The sequence below is a fragment of the Sciurus carolinensis genome, chromosome 9, assembly GCF_902686445.1.
Source record: "Sciurus carolinensis chromosome 9, mSciCar1.2, whole genome shotgun sequence".
In the NCBI taxonomy this organism is placed as follows: domain Eukaryota; kingdom Metazoa; phylum Chordata; class Mammalia; order Rodentia; family Sciuridae; genus Sciurus; species Sciurus carolinensis.
Genome location: NC_062221.1, coordinates 123,877,934 through 123,896,850, shown reverse-complemented (window position 1 = coordinate 123,896,850; position 18,917 = coordinate 123,877,934). Strand labels below are relative to the sequence as shown.

At 38.5% G+C, this 18,917-nt stretch overlaps 1 protein-coding gene across 6 annotated transcripts in view; it reads left to right on the top strand.

Moving 5' to 3' along the window:
- Positions 1-18,917, top strand: part of App (amyloid beta precursor protein) — a 241,852-nt gene that overhangs the window by 67,402 nt on the left and 155,533 nt on the right. For all 6 annotated transcript variants that reach the window (XM_047564664.1, XM_047564660.1, XM_047564663.1 and 3 more), the window contains exon 3: positions 8,100-8,229. In XM_047564664.1, coding sequence (XP_047420620.1) covers positions 8,100-8,229 — 130 coding nt within the window. The remainder of the gene's footprint in view (positions 1-8,099; positions 8,230-18,917) is intronic.

The following is an 18,917-nucleotide window of genomic DNA, read 5'->3' as shown; positions in this document are numbered from 1 at the left end:
ACTCATAAGTGGGTTGTAAATATACAATTAAATATAATTGAAAATAGAATTTAGAAAATTGAAAAGATGGAATGAGGCTATAAAACAGAGGGTCTTGATTATAAACCTGGGGACTTGGGTTCTACATCTGGAGACAAAGGAGCCAGGGGCAGTTTTTAGCATGAGTGTGTTCTGTCAGTGAATTAGCTTGTTTTCCGGGGTAGGTTAGTTGGGAAAAGGAGTTTAGATCACAAAGCGGAAGTGTGAAAAGAGGTGTGGAGATCATCCTTCCCATCCTCCTCACTTCCGCAGCTGAGCTCTGCCCATACCTGGAGGTGAGGGTACCATTGCTTTTTGGCACCTGAGCGGTTGAGGAACAGCCACCTGTCCAGGCTCAGAAGCGCCCTCACCTTATAACGGGCACACAAAGGCAGGTGTCCTAAGAGTTCAGCATTGCAAATTAAGTGAGAAATCGTATAGTTCCAGAACTACTCTTCCTCCTCTGCTGTGGAGAGAATGATAACACAGGCCCTATACTCTCTGCTTTCCTAACAGGTCCAAGGCCTCTTTCCAGGTAGGGCTTCTGCATGGGGAGCAGGGCTCTGGAGGAGAGTGAGCTTCACTGGCAGAGATTTCTGCTGGGAAAGCTAGGCAGGTGGATGTGGCTTTGTTTATTGTCTCTCTTTTTTTTTTTTTTTTTTAGATTATGGATGTAGTCTCATTTTAAGTGTGTTCTTCCCCACAGGTAGCAGTATCTGCTGTTTCTTTGACATTCTTGCCCTAAATTAACAGTTGTGTTGTTGAGAGATTAACAGAACCAGAGGGTAATACACGTCGGTACCTGAACAGAGCAAAAATGGCCTCTTGCATGAGTTTAACAAAACCATTTCCCTTGCCCAGCCTACTCAAGTATATGACTGTGGGCTTGGTGTTTGAAAGATCCAAAGGTTCATATGAAGTCAGGCAATTTTTGAATAGATGCATTGCAATACTTACACACAAGTATGGGTGTATTTTATGTGTTAGTGGTCTGGATATGGTACTCTGGTGGAATTCCTTGCACAGACCATAGGATGTAGGGTTAAAAGAGAGAAAGCCAGTTTGCATATTTTAAAATGAGAAAAGTAGCCAGAAATGGAGAGAGATTAAGGAGATAGAATCTAGGCAATATGTGTCCACATCTGGTTTTGTTTTTGTATTAGTGCCCTGTCCATTTTTTTGGTCGCCCCCCCCCACCCCAACCCCATTTGTTTTATATTCCAAATTAGAATGACTTGTCAGTCGGACGAGATCCTTTGACATTATTATCTCAACTCCAGAGTATGAATGTGTGGATATAGCACATATGTATATATAGCATCAGCAGTAGAATTGGGCCAAATTATTGGGAAATTCACCACTGCCCTGCAGCATTTTACCTCGTCTGCTGGCATAAGGCCATCATTGTGAAAACCCAGAGAGGCTCAGACTTCCCATTATTGCAGGAAGGTTTCATCAGCTGCATCTTGCCTCTCAGCACCTCATTAAGTTGCCAGCAGAGAACGCTTTTCAGCTTCCAGTTCTCCTTCTCAATTAAATTAGATGTTCTGTTTTCAGTATCTGCCATTATTCACAGACTTTATGTTGAAAACAATTTTTAATGGTATTTTTTTTCTTTGTGTCCCAGAAAATTGTGAAGTGTCATTTAAATCCAGAAACATAAATATATATTGTCTACAACATACTTTGTTTTGGTTTTTAACATCGAAGCTGAAGTTGTTGAGAACTTAAAATCTACTCTTCGAGTGTTTAGAAATGGCACCTTGTTGGGTCCTGGCTTCATCTTCTGTAAAGTGGAGCACTTACTAACCAGTGGAGGATTACATAAGGTGCTACACATAAAATGTTCGCAATGTCTGGCACTTAGTAAACTCTCGATTATTATATACTTTTCTTATTCTTCTTTTTGGATATGCTCTTTGAAAAAGTAACTGGTACTTAAAAGCTTTCAGAAGATTAAAAAAAAGAAGTTCTCAGAAGATGAAAATATCTGGACTGGAGTTATGGCCCAGTGGTAAAGCGTTCGCCTGGCATGCGGGAGGCACTGGGTTCGATTCTCAGCACCACATTTAAAAAAAAAATGAATGAATAAAATAAAGGTATTAGGTCCATCTACAACTAAAAAAATTTTTTTAAAAAGAAGATGAAAATATCACATGATTAGAGTGTCTTTTAGCATTTTGTTATAGGGCTTTTGATTCTTTGTTTCAAGCAGATACAATTTGGATCTTGGATTTTTGTTTTTTGTTTTTTCATATGCTGTATAAATTTATGAGTTTTCCCCCTAGGCTAGTTTTTTTCCCCCTTCTCATGTTCTTAAGTGTAAAATTTCAGGAAAAAGGAAGACTAGTTAGGACTGGTGGTAATACTGAGATACAGCAGAGTGCTTGCCCTGTGTAAAGACCCTGGGCTCAATCCCAAGCACCACCTAAACAAGAAAAAGAAAGGAAAGAGAAAGGATACTATAGTAAAATGAAACCCTTTGTGTCAGTTGCTGTGACTGTCCTATCATTCACTCTTGTTCCTGGTTTGGTCTAGAAGGCAAGCTCTTTTTTTTTTTATTGTAAACAAATGGGATACATGTTGTTTCTCTGTTTGTACATGGCGTAAAGGCATACCATTTGTGTAATCATAAATTTACATAGGGCAATGATGTTTGATTCATTCTGTTATTTTTTCCCTCCCCCCCACCCCTCCCACCCCTCTTTTCCCTCTATACAGTCCTTCCTTCCTCCATTCTTGCCCCCCTCCCTAGCCCTAACTCTAACCCTAACACTAACCCCTCCCACCCCCCATTATGTGTCATCATCCACTTATTAGCGAGATCATTTGTCCTTTGGTTTTTTGAGATTGGCTTATCTCACTTAGCATGATATTCTCCAATTTCATCCATTTGCCTGCAAATGTAGAAGGCAAGCTCTTTATTTCAGCTACTCAGGATCTACATCAGTTCTGGCAGGATGTTCTGCAGGCTGGTGGCTCTTCCCATTTGCTGACCTGTAAACTAAAGTGTACTAAAGCAGCACACTTACTCATTGACTTCTGTATACAATGAATCAAAATGCAGTCTGGAAAAATAAAAAAGAGTTTAATAAAAAAATATTGTTTTGTTAACACTAGGTAATTTCTAGCATTTTCCAAAAAGAAATGTCCTTGAGAGTTTGGTTGAAAATGAATTTTAAAAACCGAATGACTAAATAGAACAATAGGCAAATTGTTTTCAGAATTATTGGCGATTCCTATTTTACTCTGTCCTTAATTTATTTTTAGCCTTTTATTAGCTACCTTTGATTTTTGTGTTCTTGAAATCCCCTGGGGCATCTGGAAATGACTTCTGGCATTAGTCACTGGTCCTACGTGGCCTGTTGGCAAAAGGAATTTGCCCTCAATGTCGAGAATAAAGTTGTATAGATCTCTGACAACATATGTCTTAAAGAAATATTTTTATACTTTTACATATAAAACTACATGTTCTTGGCATTCTTAAATATCATCAGTGTCTTTTCTTGCTTTGCGTATTTAACAACTTAAATGTCATCATGTTTGAGATTAATATATTTCCAATTTGGAGAGAGAGAAAGAGACTTCAGATTTTTAAAATTTAGAACAAAAATGAATTGATGACCAAGTTTTAAGATATTTCTGCAGTGAAATACCTGAGAACCACTTACATCACTCACTGTAACCTTCTTATATACATCTAAGATTGTTCCTACTTGAACTCTTTTCTGGCTGTTAGTATTTCCAATTTCTTCAGTTCTCTTTTAAAAAAAATCATTTTTTGTTCTGATCCATCTGGCTCTTTGACCAGATAGGCTGCTTTTTCAGATTCCTAGACCAGCCCTTTTAGTCTAAGCAGGAGCCTGGCTTTGAATTCTTCCTACATGTCTTCCTTGGCTCTAAATTATTGACGTTAATCTTTTTCTAAGGCACCTTATTTGTACAAGTTGTCGTATGAATTTTAGAAGAACAATATTGGAAGGGTTATTTTTATTAAAAAACTCATGATCCAATAACAGTTGAGAGCATCCTATTTAGGAGGTAGCTTTGTAATATTCAGTGAGAGCTTAATAGGTACTGAATTTCTCTATAATGAAGGTGTTCTGACGTGAACCAGAAATACTCAGTAGGCATTTATGAGCACTTACTGTGCTAGCCCCTGCTGGCCACTGTTGAGGGAACATTGTCTCCACCTTAAGGAGTTGTGTATCCTAACAGCACAGGGAGGCAAAAGTGGTCAGGGATCGATTGTGGTAGGTGATTGCATGAGGTAGTCTGGGTACAAGGAATCCTGGAGGGGAGACGGGTATTAGTGAGCTAGCTCAGCTTTGGAACTAGGCCTTTTTTCTAAGATTTTGTTCAATTGGAAGGAATATAAAGATACTGAGGTTTAAAAGTAGCGCATGTGTGTTTTAAAACGGGGCTTGCTGAATGGATCAGGGTTATCTCTAACATCCAGGTACACATGCCAAGACTCAGGGGTCAGAGATCACCAGTCAGCCCCTGTCAGATCCTCATCTTTCTGTGCCTTTCACCTTATGCCTGGTTTGCTCACCCTTGCGTGTTGCCAGTGAGCCATCTCTGGCTCTGACTCACCCTAAAGCCCATTCACATGTCCTCAGCATCTAGCAGCAGCCGGTACGTGTTCGTTCTCTACTCTTGAGGAACAGAATGCTTTGCAGTCAGTGAAGGGGATGGAACTGCATTTAAAACGTGGTCACTCCTGAGAACTTCCTTCAGATGGTGGAGGGTTGGAGCACCGGGAAGAGGGGATGGGAGCTGGCAGCCTTCTGGTGGCCTTAAAACCAGAGGTGATAAATGTGGAGCCATCGGGGGGCTGTGTGGTGCCAGGTTGCCTTTCCTGCCCTTCAGGAAAGGGCCCTTTCACTGGGTGGCAGTATAGACATGCACTTACCCAAATGTGAGCGCGCTGATAACTACATGGCGCATTCCCCAGTGCAAGGGAGGGTTGGCGGTGGATCACACTGTGGACGTCCTGTCTATGTGGGGGGGTGGGGGGGGCACTGGGAAGCCTGGGCATGGGAAGTGTGCTGGAATACAGTGCATGTGTTTATACAGTGACTGCTCTGTCCAGCTATAATTTAGGAAGATTTGTGGGGATTGGGAACAGTTTATTTTTCAAGTAGCTAATACTGGTCTGGATTTGTTTCTGCTTTATTTTAAATATCTATAAATATAACTGTTGTTGTATAAAGTCCTTTTTTCATAAATAAAAAATTTGATTTGAGATTAAAACCATTGAAATTTGACATAAGCATAAAAGTTTGAGGTGCTGCTGCAAAGAAAATATGAAACATTGAGCCAATGCTGGTGATTAATTATGGAGAAAAGTCGGGAACTTCAAGGACGTTTGTGTGTCTGATCATTTTAATTTTTTATTCTTGATTAAATAATAAACTAGGGTGTCTTTTCAACATAAAAAATGCTTATTTGTTCCTAGATATATACTAGAGCTACTAATAAAAATAAATAGTATATGGAATTTTGTTATTTATAAAAAATTGTTTCATGTTTTTGTTGCTTTTGTTTCTTTGGGGGTTTCTTGTGCATATGTTCATCACATTATCTAATTGGGTCTTTTTGTGCTTTGAAATAAGTTTTGTTATTTTGATTTTTTTTTTTATCTTCCTCCACTTTTAGACAAGCCTGCTGGTGTTAGAATAGCAAAATTTTACTCTCTTTGGCAATTCCAAGTTAATAACTCCTTATCCCTGAATGAGAGTAACTGAATCAGATTGAAGTTACTGCCTCCATTTTATTGATTAGGGCAGTAGGCAAATTATGTACGGCCTTTATATGGTTCAAATTTTATAATCACCTTAAACTTCTGCATATTAATAATTACCGTTGTTAGAAATATGGAGAGAGAAACTTACTCCAGGAAATAATATATATGCCCTGGATTTCATGGTAGAAACTGGAACTAAATTCTGACTGATGATCACCCTGGTGATCTTTAGGGAGAAGCCTCTATTCAGAGCTTTTAGTTTGCAATTCAATCTGCTTGGAAGTTGTCAGTCAAAAGGAGGGTTAGCACCCAAGGTGAAAAAGAGGTCCTTCTCTCCTGCTAATCAATTGTACCTACAATTTGTTGGTTTTAAATTGAAAAGAAGGAAATGGGATATGATTGTGTCTGCTGCTAGGGCTTCCAGAGATGTGACGGCTCAGGAGAAAATTCTCAGCAGGGTGGTATTTCTGTGAAGTGGAAGCTACAGCCTCTTTAGAGAAAGGCAGTAGCTGACACTTTGCTGCACATAAAGCTGTGGCCCTCAGGGTGAACTCTGTAATGCCACTGAGTTTATGACTCAGGAGTGCTGCACTTTTGTGGTATAATAAACAAGCAAAGGTGAAGAGAGAATTATATTTCTGTACCAAGAGCCACTTTGCCTTTCATTGTATAGAATAAAACCATGGGGCTATTAAATTTTTAGTGACATTTTCAAGTAGGGCATTATCTGTGACCTGGTATGCATGCATTGAAGTGTTAAGATACTTAAGAACCAAATAAAAAAGGGAAGGAAGCTGCCACATCCTTTGGAGCAAGATTTCTGGCAGTGTTCTGAAGCACTTGCTCAGCACCCAGCCTAGGATTCTGATTTAGCTACTTGTGTGTGTTCTCCTAGATTATTCTTCTACTGTTGGATTGATCACACACTGCTATGCTGATTCATGCCTTTCTTCTTAATTTGCATTTTTAAATAGACTATTTTTTAAGAGAATATATAGATTCACTGCAAAATTGAGAGTATGTGCAGCGGTAGTCCATAGAAGGCCACTCAGGGCTCAAGGTGAAGCAGAACATCATGATGGAAGAGTGTGGCAGAGGGAAGCAGCTCACATCATGGTGATCAGGAAGCAGAGAGAGAGAGAGAGAGAGAGAGAGAGAGAAAGAGAGACCACTCCAGATTCAAATATATACCCAAGAGCCACATCCTCAATTCCCTGCCTCCTCCAGCCATACCCTACCAGCTTTCAATTACCACTCATTTAATCCCATCAGGTGATTAATTCACTGATTGGGTTAAGGCTCTTATAACCTAATCATTTCTCTTCTGATCCTTCTTGCATTGTCCCACACATGAGCTTTTAGGGGACACCTCACATCCAAACCATAACAAGCTCATTTTAGAGATACCTTCTTTTTTGTTTATATTTTCATTTCACATCTCTACTTCTTATTGTTGTTATTTTGCAGTACTAGGGATTGAGTCCAGGGTCTCAGGCATGGGAGACAAGCACTTGAGCATCCCCAGCCCTTTTTTAAAATTTTATTTTGATACAGTTTCTAAATTGCGAGGCTGACCTTGAACTTGCAACTCCTAAGTAGCTGTAATTATAGTCATGTGCCACTGTGCCCTGCTTCTACTTATTATTAATAAAGAGAAGTGGTTTGATATTTCACAAATACGTATTTTAGTTGAGTTTGTAGTTCATTCCTAGTGCTCAGCAAACACCATGATCTACTAAGAACAGTAATGTAACCAGTGGAATACGTGGTTTAGTCATTCAGGGAAGAGAATTCATGAGTGACAGTTCTTTATCTAAGTGACACCCTTGGAAACTTTCTGACAAATTCTTCTTATGTGAATTACTTTGAATAAAGAGATTGATTTTTATAAAGAAAGCTTGCTGTGTGTCATATTCTGTATGTAAAATGTTTGTTCAGTTAATGAGATGGGGGTTGGTGGAATTTCAGTAAATTAAAATCTCTAGGTGGATCTACCACAACATTTATTTAGAATATTTCAAGCTGTGTTCCTCACAGTAGTTTATTTTACATCAAAAATGAGCCCATGCTTTTAAGAGTCCCATCCCTCCCTCCCTTGTTTCTACTTCTATTCCTCCTCTGGAAAAATATTTGAGGTCTGAATGGATGCAGTAAAATCCAAGTCACATTGCTGGATGTTTTAAATGGAATGTCTAGATGCTCTGTCACTTGGACCTTTTCCTTTACACTGAATCTCTGTAGCTTGGGCAGAAGTGGAGAGGGCTTGAGTGAATGGTGGAGGATCAGCCAGTGGTGCCCCAAGTAACAATTTACTCTTCTTATACTTTCCCAGGTCTACCCTGAGCTGCAGATCACCAATGTGGTGGAAGCCAACCAACCAGTGACCATCCAGAACTGGTGCAAGCGGGGTCGCAAGCAGTGCAAGACCCACGCCCACATCGTGATCCCTTACCGCTGCTTAGGTGAGCTGCCAGCCACGTGGCTGGCGTTGAGTGGGCTAGTCTTTGGCAATAAAAAAGGCTGCTCTAATTAGGTCCAATACACAGGCTTCTCCTTCATTATCTGTCAGTGCATTTCACATCTGTGGATTCAGCCAACCATGGATCAGAATATGAAAACAAAAACAAAACTCTATGCCTACTGAACATGGACAGACTTTTTCATGTCAGCATTCCCAATTGTATTAGGTATCACAAGTTAGCTGGAGATGATTTAAAATTACAAGGAGAATGTACATAGGGAATAGGCAGATAATATGACATCTTATATAAGAGATGAGCTTCTATAGATTTTGGAATCCACAGGGAATTCTAGTACCAGTCCCCCAGGGATACGAGGGATGATGGTACTTTACTTTGTTTTAGACTATTAGGATGGTGTTCTATGTTCTGGTAGTACAGGAAAAATATTTCTGAGCTTTCTGCTTCAGAATTAATTTATCCAGGACTGCTGAATGAGAAGTGCCAAGTGGTTAGGTTTGGGAACCCTTATTTTACCAAATCTCATAGATGATCATCATTTACATTCACCGTCTAGCCTTGTGAAATAGAGCCTGGTGTGTTTCATCACGCAGACTTCGTAGCAGAAAGATTCCAATGTGAAGCTCCAGCATTTTGCTAATTTCTTGAAAAGTTTTTTCTTACAATAGCTGACTACTTTTTCCTACTGTTGGTGATAGGAAGTTGGAGTTGGGTTGACCTGAGGTTTAAAATTTCACCTTTACTTTTTGTTTTTGAGATTGAATTTTATGTGGTGTCATGCTTTTTCCTCTAGAAACACTGATACAAGTCCATATTTAATCTGACTTAGTTATTAATCTCTCCCTTGTTGATATTTTTATGTAACCAGGTGTCTTAGTCAGTTTTTTTTCGCTGCTGGAACTAAATGATCTGACCAGCACAATTATATAGGAAGAAAAGTTTATTTGAAGGCTCAAGGTTTCAGAGGTCTTAGTCCATAAGAAGCCGGCACCATTCCTCGGGGCTCGAGATGAGGCAGAACATCATGGTGGAAGAGTGTGGCAGACGGATGCAGCTTGCCTCATCAGGAAGCAGAGAGAGAGAGAGTCTCCACTCTACAGATACAAAATATATACCCCAAATCCATGCTCCAATTCTAATCTCCTTTAGCCACACCCTACCACTTCAATTAATCCCATCAAGGATTAATTCACTGATTGGGTTAAGACTCTTAAAACCCAAACATTTCTCCTCTGAACCTTCCTGCATTGTCTCACATGTGAGCTTTTGGGGGACACCTCACATGCAAACCTTAATATCAGGTGTTGTGAAAATCCACAGTCTTTGCTCTGATAACTGCATCTAGATGTTGTCCACTAGTTTATTCACCTGTGTGAGGCTGTAAATATGGTCATAGAGATCTCTTTATGGAAACTCTGAACAAATATTGATAGACATTCTGATGACTTCTTATAAAGGCTAAAAGGAAGCCTTAAAAGAAAGTCCCTGCCTGCCTAGCAAGGCTCTGGGTTCTGTCCCCAGCACTGCAAAAGAATAAAAGAAAGAAAAGGAGACAGGAAGGGAGGGAGAGGAGAGAAAGGAAGGGAAGGAAGTCCAAACAGCAAGTTAACAAAGTAGATATCCGCTGGAGATCTGTACAGTATTTGGCCAAAAATGAATGCCATAGAGCTTGTTCATAGATATTGTTCATTCATGTGCATAATTTGAGAAATAAATGGAAAACACTGGAGATTTCATCTGGTGGATTTGCTACTCACAATGTAACTGATGACAAGAACGTAGAAAACCAGATTTTTTTTTTCCAGATTTTTAAATATTTGATAATTTTGCAGGTTTTCTTGTTCTTCCTATTTCTGGTTCCCACATGCTTTATAAGACCTCTAGCCATTTTCTGTCTAATCAGGAAGTAAAAATTTAATAAATAAGAAAGAGACTAAGCAACATGTAAATATTAGATACATAGCGCCTACCTTAGGAAATTACTATAGACCCTCAGCTGTCTCCAGGAATTGTGTAATTCAAACTGGCTTAAAATGGCACCAAGAAATAGTGCGAAGCCCATACAAGCCACTACAGTCAGGAGGTAGGTCAGGAGTTGGTTACTTAGATGGCCTAGACTCTGTAAATCGCTTTGTCACTTCTCACTTGCCTGCTGTATAGAGTGTTTCCAATGCATGTTCTTTAGGATGTGAGCTCACAGAGGACAGGCACTAGATCTTTGAACATGTGCTATCACATGTAACACCTGATACAACACTCATGTCACATCAGAAGTGAATTTATGTTAAATTTTATTTTACTTGGAAAATTGCTTCCTGATTCAGAATTGTTGATGATAGAATTGACTAAAAGCCGAATTCCACAGGAAGGTTGCAATTTCTTATATAGGGCCAGGAGTATTCTTTGAGACAAGTATTCTTTGATTCTCAATAAGGTATATCTTCTCCCAGATACCCCCCATCTCCTGAAAGCACTACTCCTTATAGCAACAGTGAATTGAAACTAAAAAACAAAAGAAAAACAAAACAAAAAATAACCCTGCAGAAAAGTGATGTAAAAAAGTGTCCTCAGGTTTACATAGGAAGCCAAAAGATTTTATAATTCTTTAAATACACAAAAACTATCAAAATACTTGTTTTTATTGTGATAAACTGCTTCATGCACCCTTTGGGGAAATATCAGCCTAAGTAATTTGAGTTTTAAGAATGAATCTCATTTAGCAAATATCACCTTGTGAGTAGTGTTAGCAATCTGTCCTTAGCATATATTTTTAACCTCTATAGAAAGAGATTCACTTCAAACTGTATCATTTCACTGACACCTGTTTACAGAAATGTACTGGGTAGACATAGCAAGGAGAAATGGAGAGAAGCCTATCAAATAATTGTCCAAAACACTATGAGCATGGTTGGCAGGAGTTGGTTCCCTCCAAAGCCTTGTCTTCAGCAAGTATGGATTTCTCTTTTTTCTGTTGAACAGCTTCTGGGGTCCTTTGATGTTGATGTGCATAATTCAAGGGGACAGGTCACTTGTGACATGCTCAGCAAATTTCCCAGTTCTGATTTAATATCTGATATGAAATGAGTGTATTGACACTAACTGTTATTGACTACCAGTAGGGACGAGATAATCATTAGCTATTCCCATTAGGGATTTGGCCTGTTTTAATCTTTTTATCCTATTTCTCATCTTAGAAATCCCTGCTCTTTTTCCATCGAACATGAAATGGAACAAGGAAAGCACAGATTGACTCCGGCTTTGCTCTTGAGCATAGATTAGAGTTAGGGATGTGGCCCTTGCTTGTTGCTTAGGTAGTGGCAAATTTTCCAAAACCTCAAATAACAGAATCGCACAAGGCATATAAAATAATGCTGATATGTATTGTATGCAGAATGTGGTTTGTATTTCAGGAAAAGAAATTGAAAAGCATGAACTTATAACTCTTGTTTTATTTATACAAATGTTGTTAAGTTCCAATAATTTCAGCACTATTTTTACTTTCTTTCTTTCCCCCCTTTTTTTTTAACTGCCTCCCTTTCCCCCGATTTCTTAATTTCTTATCCATTGTGATATCAAGCCCTTTGTAAGTGCACAGAGTATCATTAGAGTATTTCTTCCGTGACACAGTGTTGGTTCTGTTTGTCTTTTCTTTCACAGGAATGCTTATTGAGAGTCAGAGAGGTTGACTTTCTTGCTGTAAGTCATACAGCTCCTATGAATTAGAACTACAGCCCCTCATTTCTTGATTTTTATTTTAGTGTTCCTTACCATATACATATAAAAATTTGTATTGGACAAATATCCATCTGATTTATGAAAACAAATTATTTAAGAACGTGTGAATTAGAGGCAATAAATAACACTTTAAAAAGTCACTATAGTATATATAATATGTGAAAATACACTCTACTGTCATGTATATCTAAAAAGAACAAATAAAAAATAATCCACCACGGGTTTTGCCTTGATCAGGGTGACCACCATGATGCCTGGCATGGGATAAATCTCCATGTGATGTTTTTTACTTCCTCGTAGTTACAGTGTCCTTCTTATATATTCCTGCTGCTTGCAGGAAGAATTGCTGTTTAGCATTAACTAAGTACAGTAAAGATCTCTGACTATATCCAGACATATCCTTTAGACAAAAGAAATTTTTACTAAAGTTAGTTCTCACAAAGATGCCTAGAAAACAACATAAGATTGTCCCAAAGATTAGCCATATTAAGATTCAAAACAAAGCTTGGAGAGAGAAAAACACAGGTTAAATCTGGCAAGCACCTCCCTATTGAAGGATCCAGGGTTGCACTGGATAATTTTTCTCTAAATCATGTGCCTTGGACATACTTTCTCTACAGCATCTCATATGCCTCGGGGAGATGGGGACAGTGGATCAGGTTGCTGTCACCCCCTTCTACCCATGAAACTGATAATTTCCCTTGGGAGTGAGCTGGCTTTCTCAGTTCACGCTTTGCTTTTCCTAGTAGCTCTGGAACCAGAATGTATGATCGGTCTTAATCTTACAAACATTTTATTAATTATTGCACATGCAATCCAGTGCCCATCATTTATCATCACTCAGGGAGAACTATTTTTTTGTAAAGCTTTCAAATGTTTTCCATTTGAATAGCTGCTCTTCATGGTGTAATGGATCCTCTATTGAAATTGGCACACTTCCGCTGTCACTGACCAGCAAAGGCAAGGTGCATTGCATAAGATAAATTACTGTTGATTTACAGGGGCAGAGTCAGGTTAATAGCTTAATCCAAAGGAAGAATTCAAAGTTAAAGAATGACTACTTGAAATGTAATTTTTTTTTTTTTTAATAATTAAGACTTTCCAGACACATAAAGTAGTAATGACCAGAAACTGCTCAGATATGGTCAAATGAGAAATTAAAGGTATTCAATTATTTTCATTTTGAATTTCGTTGTTTTAATAAAATTTCAGTGAAAGTAAGCTTTTTTCCTAGGTAGCAGCTTCTGTGAATGATCTCTAGCTCTCTTAATTGTTAAGATTGCAAAGTATGTTAATTGTTAAGATTGCAAAGTATGTATTTGGATAATGACAGAGAGTAGACCATGGTAGCTCTTTGAGCTTAGGCTAAGCAACAGTTCTTTTCAGGTATATCACACAATAGAACAGTACTCAAGAATGTAGTAGACTAAACTAAATTTCACACAATGGAGTGGAGATGGAAGAACATTTCTGTAGATTTTGAAGGTCTCGTAAACGTTCAGATGTCCAAGCACAATATTCCAGTGTGATAAAACTAAGAAGTGCTTTTCTCTGGTTAACATCTTTCGGTTTTAATATTGCAAATTAGGTATGGTGAATCTTTATACTCCCTCCAAGTAGTACCCATTAAAGCATAACTATTTACTTACTTTGAAGGGAAGAGTTAATTCTATCAAGAATACTGAAATGAAATTAAGAAAAAGTATTTTTTCTCAAGTATTTTAAGACTTTTTAAAAAAGTTATTTGATGTTTATACTTAATGAAAGAATTGACTAAGAAGTATTAGAGGGAAAATGTATTTTTTTATAGTTACACAAAAAAATCATAAATACAAGAAATGACATCAAGATGACAATGAATCTAAAGCCAGAGTCAGAGGTATTTCAATTTCAATATCAAAGGGTGTTACAAAATGCTCAGATTTTAGTACTTGATGCAGAAATCCCTCATATTTGTTTTTCTCTATAGAGATAAATTCTGTTATCTTTCCTTTTTATCACAGCAGTCACTGAGTAGCTTCCTTCAACTTTCCCTCTTTTCTATATCCCTTGATAAATTTCACTTCTTGCTATTGGTGCCTCCCAGGAGGCTCCCTGCACCCCGCTTTGCTGTCAGTGAATCTTGGGCTTTCGCTTTGAACCCTGATGGTGAGGGGAAGTCCCAAGGCAACAACTGTGCATCAGTGTGCAGAGCAGGTAGTGCAGACTTCAAGGGAGGGTCCCAGGAGCAGAAAAAATGGCACTGACACATTACCTGCATTTTAAGACTGACCTGGACTTCATATGGTTTTAGAATTCTCTCAGAGAGTTTGGAAAAGATATGGTAATGATGAGTATATATATTCCATCATTTAGCTTTAAAGAAGAATGAAATTATGACTTGCTGATAAATAAATGGAGTTGGAGAATCCAATCCCAAAAACCAAAGGCCAAATATTTTCTCTGATACGCGAATGCTAACTCACAATAAGGGGTGGGAGATAGGGAAGAATAGATTTACTTTATATTAAGTAGAGGGGAGTGAAGGAGGACGAGGGGCCTGGGGGTAGGAAGGATAGTGGAGTGAAACAGACATTATTACCTCATGTACAATATGACTGCAAGACTGCTGTGATCCTACAATATGTATAATCAGAAAAATGAGAAATTACACTCCATTTATGTATGATTTATCAAAATGTTTAAATGCATTCTACTGTCATGTACAACAGATTAGAGCAAATAAGAATTTTTTTCTTTAAAAGTGAAGCACATTTTAAAATGGGGCAAGTAATAAGTTTTGTAAAAGATAAAGAGTTAAAATGTACAAAAAATCATAAGCTAGAAATACATCACTGCTCAGTTGTGAGCAATTTGGGCATAGTGAGGCTTATATTGGGCTCACGTTTTTGGAGATTTCAGTCCATGATCAGTTGGCCCTATTGCTTTTGGGCCGGTAGAGAGGCAGCACCTCAAGGCAGGGGGAGTGGTTGGGTAAATCCCATCCACCTCCTGGTGGCCAGGAAGTAAAAGAGAGAGGAAGTAGGGGCCCAGCCTTCCAGTGTCTTTTATAAGGGCATGTCCCTGGTGACCCAACTTCCTTCCGCTAGGTTCTACCTCTCAACAGCTCTACCACTTCCCACAGTGCCACTCTGGAGACCAATCCTTCCCTATAGGCCTTTGGAGGACACTAAAGATCCAGACTACAGCACATAGTCCTCTTGCAAATGTCATATACACGATAACTCAGTACTGCTCTGATGGTGAAGGGCAGGAGGTAGACTCAGATGAAGTTTCACCTTCCATTGTGCAAAGACCTAAAGTGGAAAAACTGAGACAAGAGCCATTTAACACAGAGTTGGGAAATATGGGGACAAGTAGCAGAAGAAACAGCAAAATGTGAGTAATACTTCTGTAACCTGTACTATGCTGTCAGTATAGCTCATCATCTTTGAATATTGGCAGCAAGCTCATAAGAGGGTAATAGGTTTGGAGAATGTATTATAGTCAGGAGATCTGAGGGCCTCCTGAGGAAGAATAATTGGTAGAACTCCTGGTAGAGAATAAATAGTGCATGGTGTTGCAAATGAGAGATGCTTTCCTGGTATCTGTAAATTTGGAAATAACTGGTTTCTGTTTAAAATGTAAGCTCTTGGGTGGTTGGGACTTTTTTCCCAGCCACTGATAATTTCCCGGAGGTTGTAACATGTCATGGCACATAGCACATACTGGCTTTTTGATTTTTTGTAGTTCTGGAGATTGAAAACAGATCCTCACACATGCAAAGCAAACACTGTCCCTCAGCTGTATCCCCACCTTTGTTTTTTAATTTGAGACAGTCTCCCCAAGTTGCTAAGGCTGGCCTAGGCTTGGCAATCTTCCTTCCTCATCTTCTCAAGTAGCTGGGATTACAGGTGTTCACCACTGCACCCAACTACATAGTATATATTTAATAAGCATATAGAAATGAATGAATGGAGGATATACTGAATGCTGGAAAAGGAGTAAAAGGGGAATAAACTAAACACTAGGAAGGAAGAAGACATGGAGGAGGAATTTCACCTGCCTGAAAGAACTTCTAACATTATGATATGTGTCATTTACTTCAAAACTCTTGTATCGCTCAAGAGAAAGCGCAGGTTGTTTTGTTTTGCTTCTTGGGGGATTGAACCCAGAGGCGTTTTACCACTGAGCCACATCCCTAGCCCTTTTTATTTTTTATTTTGAGACAGCATCTCACTGCATTGTTTAGGGCCTTGCTAAATTGCTGAGACTGGCTTTGAACTTGTGATCTTTCTGCTTCAGCCTCCCGAATCTCTGGAATTACAGGCATGTGCCACTGTACCCAGATTAGGGCAGTTTTTACTTTGCAACAAGAAATAAAAAAGGATCCTCAGATAAAGAAGACAACAAGTGTCCTTAGATCTTGATAAGAAGAACTAAACTTTAAGAAATAGGGTCAAACCTGTTTCTACATATGTCTTGTTAAAAGTCAGTGTGCACCAGAAGCCTCTGTGTTTAGAGCAAAAACACACTATTAGATGAGTTTCATTTGGTGTCCTGAGCTTTTTAATCTAGTGATAAGCATGGTTTAACAGCAACCCACTTCTAAATTTGATTCTCAGTGGTTATATAGATTTTGGAAACTTGAGAGTTTTATGTTGCTCCTTAAGAGATGGGATACAATTTATGAATGCCACACATTAACTCCAGTCATCATATTCAAATGTCTTTCACTAAATGATTAGATAAATGTGCTGTTTTAGTAGTTGTTTGATATAAATGTAAAGAATTACCTTCTAAAGGTTTAAATCTTTTTATGCCATTAATATTTGGAGACATTTTCTTGCTTTATTGTTTAGACATCCGTATTTTCAAGAATGTCACCCCACTTGAGTTCCCCCAGATCTTTCCCTTCAGAGTTAACTACTTTACCAGAATATGGTACAGCCTTTTTTTTTAAAGTTATTTTTTTGAGGTCTCGATGTCACTGAGAAAAGATTTCTGTGTTTATTGGGCAGAATCTTTATCAGCTGAGAAGATAGTTCATTTCTCAGGGCTGCAGGATTCCCATGAATAGATCTTATAACTCTTGCTTTATTGAAAACTTAGTGCAATCATAAATCAGAGACTTAATGGTATTCTCTGTGCAGATTTAATATGAGTAGGCTCAGTGATATCCTCAGTATGCCAAGAAATTATCCTCTATTTTACCAGTTAAATAACTTGAACTTAGTTTTCTTTTTCTGTGTTCATTTAGTCAAAATTCTTGATTGAGTTAAGGATATGGGTGCATGTACATATGTATTTTTTGTATGACTTCATGAAGACCTTTGGCCCACTGACCCTTTATTTAATTCCATTACTATTTAGCCCTTCTCCTCTTTTCCCTATTTTACAGAATAGGGCCCTCACTCCAGTCATTTGACCCCATATCTTCCTTGAATCCTTGCTCCATCCCTTTACAGCCAGGCTTCTTGATATGGGGTCAAAAGTACCTGTGTGATCTTCCTAGCACCAGCTCCCATTGTGGTCAGCTGTTATCAGGCATCAGTCCCTTCAAGCCTAGTTGCCTCTGACATTGTCCCATCATTTGGGTCCTCTGTGTCCTATGGTCTCTCAGTGGCATCCAGCCTTTATGACTGTGGCCTTCTTCTGCACATCATCATGCCGCTGCATCTGTTTTTCCTTCTCCCTCTCAGGCACATTTTCTGCCTCTAAGAAATTCTGAATATTGGTATTTTATAGGAGTCCTCCCAGGTTGTCATTTTCTCATAAGACACATACTTGCCAGGAGACTCCCATCAGAGCTGTGGTTTCCCAGCAGCCTGTGTTGATCATCCCCGAGTTCCCACATTCAAGGTCAGGCCTCTTCCTGTGGAATAGAGACTCAGTGCAACCTGTTGACTCTTTACTTACTTGGACTGCCATCTAAGAGGTGACTACCATTATCAGTAATGTTAGTGGGGGCTGCAGCTCTGAGGTAGAGAGACCCTGCTGGGAGCTGCAAAAGAAACCAAAACACTACAGCACCAATAAGTGGTAAATCTGAGCTTCTTAGATATATTATTTTTTCTGTTGGTTTATTGTTGGATATCATTTGGGATAAAAATCTGTTTTTGGCAAAGCATAGACTTATTCTCAGCCTTTACTAAAGATTCCTTTACCCTGGATTTCATGCATAAAAATTAATTAGGTTTAAATGAACTTAATATAGAAACCCTGCTATTGATGTAGAAATAGACCTCATACTGGGCTCTCCCCAGAATCAGCAGTTATGGTTGTTTCTTTGTTTTGTTTTGCTTTTTTCCTCTGCCAGCTAATGACAACTGGTATGCAAGAACAGAATCAGTCAAGATTAAATCCCTATTAAGTATTCATGTACTGATTTTTAACACTTTTTAAAGTGGCAATATATAATTAATATTGTCATCTTAATTTTGACTTTAAAAAGTGTTTTACATCCTTTAACTTAAATATGAAATTTCTTACCTAGTAGGTTTTTTTGGTTGGTTGTTGGTTTTTTCTCACATAGATGTGGTCTCAGGTTGGAATTGTCACCTTAAGCTGTGAAGCCTTATACTCGTTACTAAAATGTGTAACTGGGAAGGAGAGAATGAAATTAAATCATTTGAAAACAAAGCACAGAAAACCGCCTAATGTAGGAAGGCCAATTAAAGAATTCCCTAAATGAATAAAGAATGACAAGTGCCAGAAATTCAAGAAAACACACTTATCACCCATTGTTACAGTTGATGAATGTTGAATTGCACATGAGACTTGTTATCAAGGATGCCTTTTGTAGTTGGTTTAACAGTTGGCTTTTCAGTACAACAGCTCTGTTTTCCCAAAGGGATGGCCTACTGTACATAGCCTTGAAAGTACACAGCTTCCAGGGACTTACATAAAACCATCTCATAAGGTTTGGAGATAATCCAGACAGTTTGAACGTAAAC